The 18,287-nt window shown below is 41.8% G+C and overlaps 1 protein-coding gene across 2 annotated transcripts in view; it reads right to left on the reverse strand.

The window, feature by feature from the left end:
* The window catches only part of TBC1D4 (TBC1 domain family member 4), a 251,043-nt gene that overhangs the window by 99,079 nt on the left and 133,677 nt on the right, over positions 1-18,287 (reverse strand). For both annotated transcript variants that reach the window (XM_038769758.1, XM_038769748.1), the window contains exons 2-5: positions 14,451-15,047; positions 13,326-13,415; positions 6,072-6,176; positions 2,159-2,291 (exon numbers count right to left, since the gene is read on the reverse strand). In XM_038769758.1, coding sequence (XP_038625686.1) covers positions 2,159-2,291; positions 6,072-6,176; positions 13,326-13,415; positions 14,451-15,047 — 925 coding nt within the window. The remainder of the gene's footprint in view (positions 1-2,158; positions 2,292-6,071; positions 6,177-13,325; positions 13,416-14,450; positions 15,048-18,287) is intronic.

Below are 18,287 nucleotides of genomic sequence, written 5' to 3' on the forward strand. Positions count from 1 at the left end.
GAAACAAAATGAAATAAGTATGTAAATGTACTGAGTGGAGATCCAGAGAACAGGTATTGACCTTTCTACCTTAAATAATGATTTATAATTCACTCAATTCTCAATGGCACGTAGCTAACGGTAGGAAAACTAGATGGATTACAAAGAATAATTAAAAAATGCTTGAAAACCTAAATAGCAGCAGGTGAAATAGCCTTAGAATTTGCCTAGGTTGAGAGTGCTTGGAAAAAGACACTGTTTTGAACTAAGGATGCTGTGATGTGGAGACGCTTCAGATGAACAAGTCCAATTTGCAAACTCCTGTATATATTCAACAAAGCAGAGAATCCACTCTCCAGTACTTGAGAGATATGACAATAAGAAATTTTAGGAAAATCTGAAAAAGGTAGGATTTTATCTTTCACAAAATAGTAATATTTAAACAAGTCCATCACACTCATGTTTTTCAAGGCTTCACAACTGCTACTAAGCAGTGTGGTCTAGGGGAAAGAGCTCGATCTTGGAAGCCAGAGGATTTAGGTTCTAATCCTGGCCCCATCACTGGCCAGTTGTGTGACCTTGGGCAAGTCACTTCACTTCTCTGTGCCTCAGTTTTCATATCTGTAAAATGGGCATTAAATACCTTTTTCCCTCTTAGACTGTGAGCCCCTGTGGAACAGAGACTGTGTCCAACTGTAACTGCCCCACACTTGGCAGAATACACATTGCACATGATCTGGCAAACAGTAAGTGCTCAAAAAGTACCACAATTATTACTATATTATATAACTCCATGGTAGAATTCAATCTCATGTTCTTTTACAAAATTAATGTTGAATACTCTATCAGTAGGGTTTTTTTAAAATTAACACTCCCCCTTGAGCCTCTAATTACTGAGACACAAGGTTTCCCAATCCCTATTTTAATAAAACCTAGTTGGTATTGGCAGACAGTAGCAAAATGAAATGTTCTTACTGTATACAGATCATGCTTAATAAGCCGTATGCTTTTGGTCACTGCCTAGATTACAGATGTTCATAAGCTACCTATTCCCTTGAGTCTTTATCTCTTCTCTACCCAACCCTTTCTTTATGAAGGCAGTGTGGTCTAGCAAGCAGAATATGATCTGGGGAATCAGGAGACCTAGATTCTAATCCCAGCTCTTTCACTGATCTAATCATTTAACCTCTCTGTGTCTATATGGGAATTGAAGAAAATACTAACTACGCCAAAAAGGATGCCATTAGGCTAAACAAGATAACTGATGTGAAAGAACTATGGAAAAAGAAATTCAAGGTATTATTATTACTTTTTTTCTAGCTTGCAGTACTTTTAAAAGGCGGTAGACTAGTAAGAAATTCTGAGTAAGCTTTCTCCACTCCTGGTACATTTGTCCTTAGGGGGTGATTATCACAATGGAACAGAGAACAAGGAAAAATGAGCTGAGGCAGTTCTGATCACCCATCTCCCAGCACACATTAGCACATTACAGAGTTTCCAGTTGTTTAAAGGTAAGTTATTGCATTTAGTAATCCGGCAGATCCTTATGACTGAAAATGGTAAATTATTGTAATTGCTTTTTTCTGTAGGCACTTTTGGGTATATAGTCAATCATATTTATGAGCGCTTACTGTGTGCATAGACAGTGAAGCTGCTTTCTGGAAGCATATGATTTCTTCATAAGGCTATGTTTCTTCTGAGCATGGCTCTCAATTCTAAAAGGAACCATGACTTAACTGTTGTGGGGACTTGCATAGTGCTTCCTCAATGAACTCTAAATCAATCAATCAATCAATCGTATTTATGGAGCACTAACTGTGTCCAGAGCACTGTACTAAGTGCTTGGGAAAATACAATATAACAATCAAGAGACACATTCCCTGCCCACAACGAGCTTATAGTCTAGAGAGGAAACAGACATTAATATTAATAAATAAATTACAGATATGTATGTAATTGCTGTGAGGCTGGGAGGGGGTATGAATAAAGGTGCAAGTTAGGTTGTTGCAGAATGGAGTGGGAGATAAGGAAAAGAGGGCTTAGTAAGGGAAGGCCTCTTGGAGGAGATGTGCCTTCAAGGTTTTGAAGAGGGGGCAAGTAATTGCCTGTCAGATATGAAGAGGGAGGGCGTTCCAGGCCAGAGGCAGGACGTGGGAGAGAGGTCAAGTGACTACTCTACCTTCAATCCGTTCACAAAGTTTGTGCAGGGAGTGCATGGGGCAAGCCTCACACAGTTTGACCTGCGTTTTCGCACTTTGCAGGGCAGCTGCGGTACTGAAGGCTTGCTTCAGGGTAAGCATTACCTCATCCACCTAAGGGAAGAAACAACAAATAAGCCTATCAAAGATTGTTTTTTATCCCAATTGTGCCACCAAATAAAAAGCACACAATACAATACAAAGTCCTCCTGACATCAACGATCCCAAACAGTGGAAACTTGATCATTAGACAAATGTAAACTGTCTCCTGATTTGATCATTAGCAGAAGAGACACACGTGAGGAAAGTTAGATTACTTGCTGAGAACAGAGACAGAAATCCAAGAAAGTGACACATATGTATCTAGAAGTATTCATGAGTGAGACTGCTTGAATATAGTTCTCCAATCAATACAACCAACACTCAGATACTGGTCAATCAATCAAAGGTATTTATTGAGCCCTTACTTTGTTTACAACACTGTACTAAGCACCTGGAAGAGTACAATTCAGTTGGTAGATACAATCCCTGCTCACAAGGTGCTTACAGTCTAACAGGTAAAATACAAGTGAGAAGCACTTAGTACAGTGCTCTGTGCACAGTAAGCGCTCAATAAATATGACTTAATCAATGGAAACAACTAAGTACAAGGCTATACACTTATGTATATACTTATGCTTATATATTTTGTGGGAGTGAGGATAGGAAGATACATCTAAGTGCTTAGGGGGCATGCTCTAATGGATAGAACCTGGGCCTGGGACTCAGAAGCTCATGGGTTCTAATCCTGGCACCACCAAATGTCTGCTGTGTGACCTTGAGAAAAGCACTTAACTTCCCTGTGCTTCAGTTCCTTCATTTGTAAAATGGAGATTAAGACTGTGTACTGTGTCCAACCCAATTATCTTGTATCTATCCTAAAGCATAGACCAGTGCCTGGGATTACAGTACACTGCACACAGTAAGTGCTCAATGAATACGATTGAAATGAATGAACATAGTGAGCCTTAACAAATACCATAATTTGTAATTATTATTATTATGAAGTGCATGGGACAGCAGTGAAGAGGCAGGGGCAGAAAAGGATGGGCGGAAGAAAACTTAGTCTGGGATGGCTTCCTGAAGGAGATCTGATTTCAGTATGGCTTTGAGGTTATCAAGAGTGCTGATTTGTCAGATAGGGAAGGGAGATCTTGAGTAAGGGGTTGACAACGGGTAAAGAGAGAGTGAGAGACAGTGAGTATGTTGGTAATTGAGGAATAAAGTGTGTGGGCTGGGTTGTAGTGTGAGAGAAGTGAGGATAAGTAGGGGGGGAAACATGTTGATTAAGTGCATTGAATCCAAAGGTGAGGAGTTTCTGCTTAACACAGACAGAAGGGACAACAAACAACTGCAGGCACTTGAGGAGTGAGATATGTGAGAAGAATATTTTTTTTAGAAAGAAGATCTGGGCAGCAGAGTTAAGCGTGGGCTGGAGAAGGAAAGACTGGAGGCAGGGAGGTTAGCAAGAAGGCTGATGTGGGAGAAACAGGATATGACAAGTGCTGGAACCAATGTGGTAGTAACAGTTTGGATGGAGAGAAAGGAGTGAATTCTGAAGATGTTGTGGAGATAAAAATAAACAAAATTTAGTGACTGACTGAATATGTGGGAGGAAGGAGAGAAATAAATTAAATAAAATGCCATGGGTGAGGGCCTGTGATGCAGGAAGGATGATGGTCTTTTCTACAGTAATCAAAAAGCCAGAAGGGGGAGAGGGTTTTTTTAAAATACTTCATTCGGTATATTTGAATTTCCAGAGAGACGTTTGAATGCCGTATTTCATTTGCAACATTCTGGACAGTCGCTTCACACATTGCGTGATTTGGGAGCTTCATGGATGTGTAATGGTAGATTCTGAGTGTAAATCTGCTCTTAAACTTTGAATTTATATTTTATGACAGCTCCTGAACATGAAGAATTTGTTTCAGATGGGCTACTCCTTTAGAAAAAAAATACACGGATAAGTTAAACGCTTATTTTTCTATGAGGGCGGAGATGTCTGAATTAACATTACTCTTGACAAGTACCGCAGGCACTGTATAAGGGATGAATCTCACCACTGGGTCAGCAATTCCAGACATCAGCTGATTTCTCTCTTGCTCTTTCACTCATTTGGCTCAGGGGATTTGAATGCAGCCATCCCGTTTCCTAGCTGCTACTTTGAGGCCAACAACAGCTCATCTTTAGGCATTGTTAAACGGACTTCAGTCAGTGCCCCTGTCATCGGTGACACCACCACAAATAGAACAGTGCGGCTTTCCCACACTCCGGAGGACTGGGAAAGGTCAAACTCTGAAGCAGGCCATGGTGAGGTATGAAGTGATAAGGATTCCTCAACAACACCACCTGCTTTGATATTCAAAACTAACGTTCATGCTTCACGCACAATCTTTTTTTAGAATCATTTTCGTCTTCACTTTGGTCTCGCTAAGGATAAGGTGCTATTTAAAGCACTTAATCTACTTCTACATCGGAGCAGTTGAGGAATTGGATTACAGAAACCTTAATGTGCTGACGCTGCCCGAGGTAATCATTCAAAAACTGGATGTAAACCTAATTCTGAATCAAATTCACCATGATTTTTCTATAAGGAAATTCAATGTGATATGAAACTCTCTCAGTACAAATTGCTTTCAGTCACAATTCAAAAATCAAATATTACAGGATTTTTAAAAAAGTGTTATATATAGAACTGTCATTTTTTTTTTTTTTTACTTCAGTGTGTTTTCCTTTTTCAGGAAGCCCAGAACATTACATATACATGTAAAATGATTTCTGTTATCCAATCTGTCTTCTGCTTTAAGGCTTTGAAAGATCAGTCATATGATTAATCTGAATCTTCCATCCTTGTTGAATTTACCCTCATTTTGTTACTGTAAGAAGCTCCCACAGGAAGTGAAATCAACTTGTATGGCAACCTCTAGACTGTAAACTCATTGGGGGCAGGAAGCAGATACTGTAATCTCCCAAGTGCTCAGTGCAAGTGCTCTGCCCAGAGTATGTGCTCAATAAATGCTATTGATTTATTGACTGATCAACTTAGGGTGGCGTTATCCTTATTACAAGGAATGAAGATCTTTACAGTGGCTCTCTCTTACTGAATTACTCTTTTAAACCTGCTAACATTATTCAGGTATGGATTTGAAGTTGTTGGCTTTTTAAATCTCCTTGTTTCAAGCACACACCTTCTTTCAGAATTTCTACAAATTCTGTTAATCATTATCATATTAAACTTAGAGCACACCCGCAAAAGGCACTTCACTGCATTCCAAATACTTCCCAGAATGGAAGAATTGTGAAGCCGAAAAAGACTTCTAGAGGTCAAATGGTTCAGACCCCTTCCCTTGCAGGGGAATGTCTAAGCTGGCTAAAACTGAGACTAGGTGAACCACGTAAGGAGAACAAACAACAGAAACAACACCCTTCACCATGCTCTCAGGGTCAGTAATCGCTCTCCCTGTTCTTCATTTTAGGACATTTTTAGTTCCAAATTACACTTGACTGAAGATTTTCTAAGTGAACAGATTTCCAAAGCACAGGAAAGAGTGTAACTTCTAGCAACTTTCTTTGTGGAGTTTTTGTTTGTTATTTTTCTATTGGAATTTTTAAGCACTTTGCTTGCTACATTTCTTCTTGGCTTTTCCCTGTGGTTCAGGGCCGGCAACAGGAACCTGCTGGATTTTTTCCATTATTAGTACTGCAATCTCACTGTGGGCAAGGAACACGTCTACCAACTCCATTGTACTGTACTCTTCCATGCGCTTAGTACTCTGCTCTGCACACGGTAAGCACTCAAATAAATATGACTGACAAGAATTAGGAGATTTGTGCATAGCAACCAATGTTACTTACCAAGGATTCACTTGCACACTGGAACACATAACAAACATATTGGCTCAGTCCTTGGTCAAGAGACTCTCGGCAGATAAATCCAAAGTGATCAACCTGCTTAATACCCTGGGGGGAGAAATAGAAATGCAATGCTTCTCTGATTTTTTTTTAAACAACTACATTGATTGATTAAAATTTTCAGTTCCCTGAATGTAGGTTGAATACCCATATTATTCTGTTTCGTCAACATTTATAATAATAATTATTCATTCATTCATTCAATAGTATTTATTGAGCACTTACTGTGTGCAGAGCACTGTACTAAGCGCTTGGGAAGTACAAGTTGGCAACATATAGAGACAGTCCCTACCCAGCAGCGGGCTCACAGTCTAGAAGGGGGAGACAGAGAACAAAACAAAACATATTAACAAAATAAAATAAATAGAATAAACATGTACAAATAAAATAGAGTAATAAATATGTACAAACATATATACAGGTGCTGTGGGGAGGGGAAGGAGGTAAGGCGGGGGGATGGGAAAGGGGAGTGGGGGACAGGAAGGAGGGGGCTCAGTCTGGGAAGGCCTCCTGGAGGAGGTGAGCTCTCAGTAGGGCTTTGAAGGGAGGAAGAGAGCTAGCTTGGTGGACGTTGGGAGGGAGGGCATTCCAGGCCAGGGGGATGATGTGGGCCGGGGATCAATGGCGGGACAGGCGGGAATGAGGCACAGTGAGGAGATTAGCGGCAGAGGAGCGGAGGGTGCGGGCTGGGCTGAAGAAGGAGAAAAGGGAGGTAAGGTAGGAGGGGACGAGGTGATGGAAAGCCTTGAAGCCGAGAGTGAGGAGCTTTTGCCTGATGAGCAGATTGATTGGTAGCCACTGGAGATTTTTGAGGAGAGAAGTAACATGCCCAGAGCGTTTCTGGACAAAGACAATCTGGGCAGCAGCATGAAGTATGGATTGAAGTGGGGAGAGACAAAAGGATGGGAGATCAGATAGAAGGCTGATGCAATAATCCAGTCGGGATAGGATGAGAGATTGAACGAATAGGGTAGCGGTTTGGATGGAGAGGAAAGGGCAGATCTTGGCAATGTTGTGGAGGTGAGACCGGCAGGATTTGGTGACGGATTGGATGTGAAGGGTGAACGAGAGAGCAGAGTCGAGGATGACACCAAGGTTGCAGGCTTGTGAGATGGGAAGGATGGTAGTGCTGTCAACAGTGATGGGAAAGTCATGGAGAGGGCAGGGTTTGGGAAGGAAGATAAGGAGTTCAGTCTTGGACATGCTGAGTTTTAGATGGCGGGCAGACATCCAGATGGAGATGTCGTCAAGGCAGGAGGAGACACGAGCCTGGAGGGAGGGAGAGAGAGCAGGGGCAGAGATGTGGATTTGGGTGTCATCAGCGTAGAGATGATAGTTGAAGCCGTGGGAGCGAATGAGGTCACCAAGGGAGTGAGTGTAGATCGAGAACAGAAGGGGACCGAGAACTGAACCCTGAGGAACCCCTACAGTAAGGAGATGGGAGGGGGAGGAGAAGCCCGCAAAAGAGACTGAGACTTTGGGGAGCTCAGACCTGATGGATTTAATTTTATTAATGAAGTAGGAGGCCAGATCATTGGGGGTGAGAGAAGGAGGAGGGGGAGGAACAGGGGGCCTGAGAAGGGAGTTAAATGTACAGAAGAGCTGACGGGGATGATGGGCATGGGTGTCAATAAGGGAGGAGAAATAGTTTTGTCTGCCAGAGGAGAGGGCAGAGTTAAGGCAGGAAAGGATAAACTTGAAGTGAACAAGGTTGGCATGGTGCTTAGACTTTCGCCAGCAGCGTTCAGCAGCTTGAGCATAAGAGCGAAGGAGGGGGACAGTGGCAGTGTTCCAGGGCTGTGGGTTAGTGGGACGAGAGCGGTGAAGGGAAAGGGGAGCTAGCAAGTCTAGCTGAGTAGAGAGGGTAGACTTGAGAGCAGTAATCTGATCATCAAGACTGGGTAGAGAGGAGAGGTGGGGTGTGAGGCGCTCAGAAAGATGGATGGGGTCGAGAGAGCGGAGGTCTCTGTGAGGAAGTAATATAGATTTACAGGGGAGAGGAGTGTGAGTGAGGAGGCAGGTGAAAAGGTTATGATCAGAAAGAGGGATTTCAGAGTTGGTGAGGGTGGAGATAGTGCAGCGGTAGGAGATGATGAGGTCAAGGGTGTGGCCAACGTGGTGAGTGGGGGAGGTGGGGTGGAGCAGGAGGTTGGCAGCGTAAAGGCAGGCGGCAGAGGAGTCATCAGGGATATCCATGTGGCTATCCATAATTATGATAATTATGGTATTTGTTAAGCACTTACTATGTGCTAGCATTGTTCTAAGTGTTGGGGTAGATACAAGGTAATCATGTTGTCCAATGTGGGGCTCTTAGTCTTAATCCCCATTTTACAGATGAGGTAACTGAGGCACAGAGAGACGAAGTGGCTTGCCCAAGGTCACACAGCAGACAAGTGGTGGAGTTGGGATTAGAACTCACGTCCTCTGACTCCCAAATCCGTGCTCTTGCCACTAAGCCACACTAATTTACTTTAGTGGTAGTAGTACAATTTATTAAGAATTTATTAATTTATAAAGTGCTGTACTAAACCCTGAAGAAAATATGAGTTAGAGAAACCAGACATGGTCCCCAGATCTTAGGAACTCATTTTTTTATGGTATTTGTTAAGCACTTCCTATGTGTCAGGCACTGTGCTAAGTGTTGGAGTAAGCTGTACTGAGCTAATCAGGTTGGACCTGATCTCTGTCCCATGAGACTCCCAGTCTTAATCCCCAGTTTACAGATGAGGTAACTGAGGCACAGAGAATGGAAATGACTTACTCAAGGTCACACAGCAGACAAGTGACAGAGGTACAATTAGAATCCAGGTCCTTCTGACTCCCAGGCCCACTCTCTATCCACTAGGTCACTATATATGTATATTTATGTATATATGTTGATATATATATTTGTATATATATTATATATACAATATAATGATATGTATAAATACATAATATAGAATATATTATATACATATAATATAAAATATAAATATGAAATGTGTATTATATAATATATAAATACAAATATATAATATATACCAATACAGATACATATCGACATATACAAATACAAATACAGGTATATATCGATATATACATAAATATATATTTGTATTGTATATATATATACAATACAAATATATATAGACATATAGACATATATTGTATATAATATATATACAAATATATATATATGTATACCGACATATATACATAACCCAACTCCGCCACTTGTCTGCTGTGTAACCTTGGGCAAGCCACTTCATTTCTCTGTGCCTCAGTTACCTCATCTGTAAAATGGGGATTGAGACTGTGAGCCTGTGAGACTGTGGGACGACCTGATTACTTTGTATCTACCCCAGTGCTTAGAACAGTGCTTGGCACATAGTAAGCGCTTAACAAATACCATAATTACTATATACGTGTGGGTGTTCACGTGTGATTCACATTTCCCAAAGCACAGGGCTGGGAATCAGGGAACCTGGGTTCTAATCCTTGATCTGCCTCTTTCCTGCTTTAGCACAGACAAGTCATTTAACTTCTCTGTACCTCAGTTTCCTCAACTGTAGAAGGGGAATGAAATACCTATATTCCATTTCCCTTAGATTGGGAACCTCATGTGGAACAGGGCCCGTGTCTGATCGATTATTTTGTATCTATCCTACTTCTTAGCACAATGCTTAGTATTTAGTACAGCCTTTAACAAAAACCACAACTATTATTAGAGAAACAGCATGGCCTTATAGAAAAAGCATGGGCCTGGATGTCATAAGAACTGAATTCTAATTCCAGCTCTGCCAATTTTCTGCTGGGTGACCTTGGGAAAATCACTCAACTTCTCTGTGCCTCAGTTACCTTATCTGTAAAACAGGGATTAAGACTGTGAGCCCTATATGGGACAGGGACTGTGTCCAACCCGATTACTTTGTTTCTACCTCAGCACTTAGTAGGGTGCCTGGCACATAGTAAGCACTAAGGGCCTGGGAGTTAGGGGACCTGGGTTTTAATTCTGATTCCACCACCTGTGACCTTGGGCTGTATGACCTTGGGCTATATTACCTTGAGCCAGTTGCTTAACTTCTCTGTGCCTCAGTTTCCTCATTTGTAAAGTTGGTATTCAAAATCTCTTCTCCTTCCTACTTAGACTGTAAGCCCCATGAGGGACAGGGGCTGTGTCCAACCTGATCATCTTGTATATTCCCCAGAGCTTAGTACAGTGCTTAGTACATAGTAAGCACTTAACAAATACCACCATCATTATCAAGATCATTATTACTATTAGGTCAAATGCTAAGGGATTAGTATTCCCTTCTCCTCCACCGTAAAAATACCATGCGGGAGGTAGGTTCTCAGAAATCTTTAATCTGACTGGAATGGTTTGTATGTACAGGGGCACAGTGTTGCCAGACTAAAAATGTTTGTGGTGTTCATCAGCTTATCTGCAGAATTAATGGGACTTTTTAATCCAATCAATCGTATTTATTGAGCGCTTACTGTATGCAGAGCACTGTACAAAGCGCTTGGAAAGTAAATTCAGCAATAAAAAGAGACAATCTTTGCCCACATCAGGATTACAGTCTAGAAGGGGGGAGACTACTTGTTTTAATTCTGTCTCCCATCAGGCATCAATATAAATACACAGAATTATAGATATAAACATATATACATATATACATAAGTGCTGTGGGATGGGGGGAAGAGCAAAGGGAGTGAGTCAAGGTGACATGGAAGGGAGAGAGAGCTGAAGAAAAGGGGCTCTTAGTCTGGGACTTGATTTCTTGGTGATGGCTTGCTACCTGAACCGTCTATCTTTTTGGAGTTTAAACATCCTGAAAAGTAGCAGATTGGGCTTATGATGATAGACAGTTTGTCCCAAGACTGTGTCTCTGTCTGTTCACCCCACATCTTACCTTTTGGCCTGGAATGCTCTCCCTCCTCATATCAGGCAGATAATTGCTCTCCCCAACTTGAAAACCTTTTAGAAGGCACCCCTCTTCCAAGAAGCCATCCCTAAGCCCTCCTCTCCTTTTCTCCCACTCCCTTCGGCATCACCCTAACTTGCTCCCTTCATTCATCCCCATAGCACATATAATAATAATAACAATGATGGTATTTGTTCTTCTAGACTGTGAGTCCACTGTTGGGTACGGACCGTCTCTATATGTTGCCGACTTGTACTTCCCAAGCACTTAGTACAGTGCTCTGCACACAGTAAGCGCTCAATAAATACGACTGAATGCATGAATGAATTTGTTAAGCGCTTACTATGTGCGAAGCACTGTTCTAAATTCTAGAGGGGTTACAAGGTGATTAGGTTGTCCCACATGGGGCTCACGGTCTTAATCTCCATTTTCCAGATGAGGTAACTGAGGCACAAAGAAGTTAAGTGACTTGCCCAATCTCACACAGCAGACAGGTGGCAGAGCCGGGATTAGAACCCATGACCTCTGACTCCCAAGCCCCTACTCTTTCCACTGAGCCACACATAGAGAGAGATACATATCCGTAATTTATTAATTTATTTATTTATTCATTTATCTTGAAGTCCGTCTCCCCATCTAGACTGTAGCTCAGGGGCAGGAAATGTGTCCATTGGTTATTGTATTGTACTCTCACAAGCACTTAGTACAGTGTTTTGCACACAGTCAATGCTCAATAAATGCAACTGAATGAATGTTCCTCACATTAGCCAGAGATCACTCAGTTCACTCCTGCTGTTTTAAGTTGGAGGCTGCATATACTCTCCACTGATCCCTACCACCTGATTGCCCAGACTCTGGAGACCAACCCAAGACCTCTCAAGGAGGCAGCAGAGTTTGCCGACAAGGTTAGAACGGGGTAAATGCTGAAAAGCTTGCTGCGGCCAGGCAGATAAACCACTAGGGTCCCACTAGGACTCAGAGAAAGAACCTAACATAACTCAAAGAGGTTGATCTTATCCGTCTGGCACCAACACATACAGATTCGACTGTGCACTCAGTCGGTAACTTATCAGTTGCATTAGAGGGCCAAAACCAGATTTTTCAGCTGAAAATTTATCTTCCAAAAACAAGCCTGCCCCATGAAAACACACACATTTCTGAGGGCAATGACCGAACAAGAGAAACATTTACACACTGCTGACTTGTTGATTAAGCAGCAGGCCTTAATGCTATTTCCTTCCCCAAGAATTAGCTGATACTGGAAGATTATGGCAAGACCATAATCACTTCCTGCGCCAATGCAGACTGGCCTGACCCAACTGAGAGAAGGCCTAATAGTGGCAGTTAAAACCCAAATTCTTAGAGCTTCTCTCACATTGATTTTGAGACTGTGCTCAGCGCTTCTGCTACTTCCATCCCCACAGACTCCAAAATATTTTCTGTGAAGATGACTGTGTGGGGTTCTTAACTCTTATTACCATACCTCTGGTGAGAAGCAGCAAGGCCTACTGGATAGAGCACAGGCCTCTGAATCAGGAGAACATGAGTTCTAATCCTGGTTCTGCCACTTACCTGTTATGTGACCTTGGACAATTAAGTAACTTCCCTTTGCTGTGCCTCAGTAACCTCGTCTATAAAATGGGGATTAAGACTGTGAGCCCCATGTTGCACAGGGACTATGCCCAACCCTATTTGCTTGCATCCACCTCAATGCTTTGTATAGTGCCTGGCACATAGTAAGCACTTAACAAATGCCACAATTATTATTATTATTATTTATTACCTCTTTGAATCTTAACACAGTATTTGTAAAACTCATTGAGATTTGAAATGGCCATCCTGTTTATCATTCAAAAGCTAGCATTTTAAAAAAGAAAAAAATATTTTTCATGATGCAAAAATGACAACATAAAAATAAAGATACTTTGTATGGTGATTCTAAACACCCAATTCAAAATTTCTCACTGGGGCAGCATAGGCTGACTGAGTACTCTTACTCTCTTCTCCTGGCCAGTAACAGTGTAAACTGATAAGCATGGATGTAAGTAAAAATCATATGCTCTATTATCTAAAAGTTTCCTGTTTTCTCAAATCCATTAGGATCAGGACCTGTACCAGATGGCCCCAGCCTGAGAAGACTCAGAACCCAACCCCATTTAAACAAGAAGATTAAAATATAAAAATGTCTAACACTAGAAGTCTATTAGGAAACTTTTTTTGGCCTAGTTTATTTTCAGATCTATTTACACTTAGTAAGTACTACTATTTGTTTAATTATTCATATACATACCTGAGAACAAGAGGAGATATCTTTAAAATTCTTTTCAAGCACAACCGACTTAGAATCTGGGCTGATTAAGTTAATTTCAAAACGCCCAACCTTGAAAATAAAAGCAAAAAACTTTTACTGCCAGTGAACTCAGACATTTTACTTTATAGAAGATCAACCCAGGTGGTCTGATAAATTGTGAGCCTTGAAGTGAGTGACAGTGTTTCCGATATGATGAGAGGCAGAAGGTGAGGCTTCTAATACTTCCTCAGGCACTATTTGATATCTTTCCAGGGGGCAGAGAATGCACTGTTACATTTTTATGTTGTTCTCTCCCTAGCACTTAGTACAGTGCTCTGCACCTGGTGAGTGCTCAATAAATATGAGTGATTGAATGATAGATAGATATATAGATGTATATTCACATAGCTATACACAGCAATAGAGAGAGATGGCTATATAGGGAGATAGAGAGAGAGAAATATATACAGATATCTGTCCTTCATTACAAAAGCTGATACTATTGAGTATGACCTCCTCACCATGAGTGCATGAAAAGACAAAAACTGATTGACACTTCTTTCCACAGTGCACTGTTTTCCTGCAGAGAGTTCTTTCTTCCATACGTCAAATGCCACTGGCCAATTCGGAGTCAAGTGTGGTGAATCAAACAGTTAGGGAAGCCCAAACTCAGACTACTGTCAATGGAACCCAAGTGATTTGGACAGAATCAAATTAGCCACCAAAGTGTAACACAAACCAACAATCGCCCAACTCAACACACTGACACTCTCTTTGAGAATTCCCCTTTAAGCTGGGAGCCTCTATAAGCACCTGATAATATCTGACACATTTCGAGCCTCCCTCCTTTTCATCCATCACCATGTTGACAAACAAATCCAAAAGACAAAAGCAGTTTGTGGCCAATAATACTGATCCGATTAAAAGAATTTCCCCAATCTTTTCCCCCAACGTTTCTCCCCCCCACCCCTTCCTTTTTTTGTCTCTCAATTTCTTCATTCCTAATTCTGCAAAGATGGGTAAGGAGAACGAGAGGGTGTGGTTTAACCTGTTGTTGGAGACTAAACAACATAGGCAGTGCTGTATTATAGAAACGAACCCTGACCCTGGTGACCCAGCAAATACCTGAAACAGCATCGTTCGGTTCTTTTCAGAGTCTGAAGGCTGGACATGACTAGGAGCGCTAGCGTGTCTTCTGCGTGGGTGTGTTTTGGAGTTGGATTCATGGACCTTCCTCGGCATAACGGCGGTGACGCTGCTACAGCGGGTCCGATACTCCTGCTGTTCATCGGAGCCGGAATCTTCCAAAATCCGCTCGGGGAAGTAGGACCGAGAGCCAGCTGGGTTGGTCTGGGTGGCCCCTGCTGATGGACCCGTGGAACCAGAGGTGGCAAAGACGATGCCATCCAGTTCCTCAAATGGACTATCTGCTGGCGAGATGGGCACGTCCCCTTCTGAGAGGGCGAGGTCGTGGCAGGAATCCGTGCTGCGCTGCTCATCCAGGACCTTCAAACGCTGTCGTTCATGCTGACTGAACTTCTCGATGCAGTCGTCTATCAGGGTGGACGGGGCCTTCTTGTGGGCCACAGTCACCTTGCCACAGTATAAGACCTCAAATTTCTGCGAGTTATAAAAGGCATCTTCGCTGTCTCTACTGGGCTTGGCGTCCTCTTTCAGGGCAGCTTTAGAGACCTGCCTTATACTGCTAATGACATCGGGAACCTGAAAAGAGTCAAGATCTTCGTATGAGTTGGGGACTCAAAAGCCATTTTCACTCCAACTGAAACCGTTACATGAAACTGAATTCTCAGTCTGAAAGATAAAGCCTGAGATCAAAATCTAGGCCTGGACTAGAAAAAGGATAAAATGAAAATAACCAAATGCCTAATACATCAGCTACAGTTCAGATAAAATAATCATGGTAGACACAAGTGTTTGCCTACAGAAGGGATTTTATTTACTCAATAACCCCAGTCCCCTAGCTTAGAACCTTAAAATTGTACCTTTTCAATTAGTTAATCAATCAATCAATGGTGTTTATTGAGTACTTACTGTGTGCAGAACACTCTACTAAGCACTTGGGAGAGCACAATTTGAGGTAGTAGACATGGTCCCCACCGCCAGGAGCTTATCTTTGGAGTTCAAACCTTCGACTGTACCCCACTATACCATCATTAATAAAGTCTCTCTCAACTTAATGGATCATCTTTAATTAGTTGCACTCTGTTACTACTTTTAAAGGTGATGATGTTGCCCTGATACATTGATGCCCTGATATATTCTATTCATCATCATTATCATCATCAATGGAATTTATTGAGTGATTACTATAAGCAGAACACTGTTCTAAGTGCTTCGGAGAGTACAATTCAACAGAATTGGCAGACATGTTCCCTGCCCAGAACGAGCTCACAGTCTAGTGGAGGAGACAGACATTAATATAAATAAATAATTTATCATATATTTTATATATGTATATATGTGATCCTTCTAACCTCCACTCAGGGTTGCATCTGGAGAGTTTCATTCATTCATTCATTCAATCACATTTATTGAGAGCTTACTGTGTGCACAGCACTGTACTAAGCGCTTGGGAAGTACAAGTTGGCAACATATTGAGACGGTCCCTACCCAACAACGGGCTCACAGTCTAGAAGGGGGAGACAGACAACAAATCAAAACATGTGGACAGGTGTCAAGTCATCAGAATAAATAGACGTAAAGCTAGATGCACATCATGAACAAAATAAATAGAATAGTAGAATAGAATAGATCAAAGTTTCCAATACTCTACAAGTCTCGGCTACAGGAGGGAGAGACAAGCAGAGGCCTGTCGATTCCATTCCTAGCTTGGCCAGTGGCTCGCTTGTAGAAGGCAAACTGCTACAAGTCAAAATTCACCTGTGCTGGGCAGCAGCAGCATGGGAGAGAGGCGAGAGCAGAGACTCGAGTTTACTGCGTGGAAGGAGGCAATGATAAACCACTTCCGTATTTTTACCAAAAAAGCTCTATGGATACAGTACCAGAACGATTGCGGATTGAGAGCGGGGCGTTCTGGGAGAGATGTGTCCGGGGTGTCACTATGGGCTGGAAATGACTTGACGGCATAAGACAATCCTCTAATGGGTATCCTAGAAACACCCATCCCTGCTTAAAAGAAATATTCCATACTCGACAAGGTGCAATAGAACTTACCAAAAAAACAACTCAAGGAATTGTGGAAACTTGCTAGTACTTTGAAGGTCATCATTTATTATGATTGGTCTCTGCAATACTTTTAAGTGATAATAATAATAATTATTATTATTGTGGTACTTATTAAGCGCTTATTATGTGCCAGGCACTGCTCTAAGTGCTGGGGTAGATACAAGCTAATCAGGTTGGACGCTGATCATACCCCATATGGGGCTCACAGTCTTAATCCACAGAGGCTCAAAGAAATTAAGTAGTTAGCCCAAGGTCACAAAACAGACAAGTGGCAGAGCCAGGACTAGAACTCAGGCCCTGCTGACTCCAGGCCCATAGTCTATTCACTAGGCCATGCTATCATACAAATTGTGGATGATCCTCAGGTCCCAGGAAAAGTCACTGACAGTGCCAGATCAGCCTCTTTGAAAATTGGTAAAAATTTAAAAGTTTACACTCTTTTCAATGTCCATCAACTACAGATAGGTGCAAGGAAGGAATAAAAGCCCAGTACTAACAATGAACAGCATTATTTGTATTCTAAAGAGCATCTACAATCAGCTCTGTGGGGCAGCTTGGTCAAAGGTGTGTAAATATACAACTTCTGACACCTTTGCCACTATGGGCCAGAATTTGCAAGCCCTTTGACTGGAGGAGAACTGAACACTGAGAATTGGTACTATCTGTGGCTTACCCATTTCCTCAAATATCGTCTATAATCAACTCCAGTATTCAACACTAAACAATATGATAAACAATGTAGTTACACCTAAATTTCATATTTCAATAGCTTCTGGTATTCGGGAGAGATATTTCTGGTTGGTATGCACTGCTGTTGTTCTGTCAAGAATCAAGCATGCGTCTGGGAGTTAGCCACTTTCTATACTGTGAGCCCGCTGTTGGGTAGGGGCAGTCTCTATATGCTGCCAACTTGTACTTCCCAAGCGCTTAGTACAGTGTTCTGCACAAAGTAAGCACTCAATAAATACGATTGAATGAATGAATGAATGAATGAAGGATCTGGGTTCTATTCCCAGCTCCACCACTTGTCTGCTGTGTGACCTTGGAAAAGTCACTTAACTTCTCTGTGCCTCAGTTACCTCATCTGTAAAATGGAGATTATGACTATGAGCCCTAGGTGGGACTATGTCCAACCTGATTAGCTTGTGTCTATCCCAGCACTCAGAACAGTGTCTGACACATAGTACGCACTTAGCAAATACCCTAAAAACCCAGCCTCCATAGTAAGTCTTTCCTCCAGCAGAAAACTGCCTCACTGCACACAAAAAGGGTTTCCCAGCACTGCTGCTGTCAGATCTAGCATTATTTCACAAGCGCCGTTAAATCATCGAACACCAAAAGACCTGATAGTATCACATAAACTGAACTTGATTCTAAAAATATCACCCATAAATTGAAGTTTTCGTTAAAATACACTAAACTACACCATAAACCGATACGGAATAAGAACACCAATTTTAAAAATACCTTTTGTTCAGGAATCCAGCTGAAAAATGGATCCATTCTCTCAAGAGGCAGACTACGAATCTCCTTCTACACTTATTGCAAAAGCTTATCTTTCCTAGAAAAGGGGATTTAGGTCAGGGATTTCACTGCATTTCTTGAAATTAATATTATCACGCTGGAACCAATTGCAAAGCTTCCTAACAGTAACCGTTATTGCTTCGAAAGCCAGGCGTTTCCTGACTCTTAATACAGGAAATACGAGGATTGTTCAGGATTGGAACAGTAACATCCTTGAATGTCTTTTTAAAA

This window comes from Tachyglossus aculeatus, chromosome 2 (assembly GCF_015852505.1).
Source record: "Tachyglossus aculeatus isolate mTacAcu1 chromosome 2, mTacAcu1.pri, whole genome shotgun sequence".
NCBI lineage: Eukaryota > Metazoa > Chordata > Mammalia > Monotremata > Tachyglossidae > Tachyglossus > Tachyglossus aculeatus.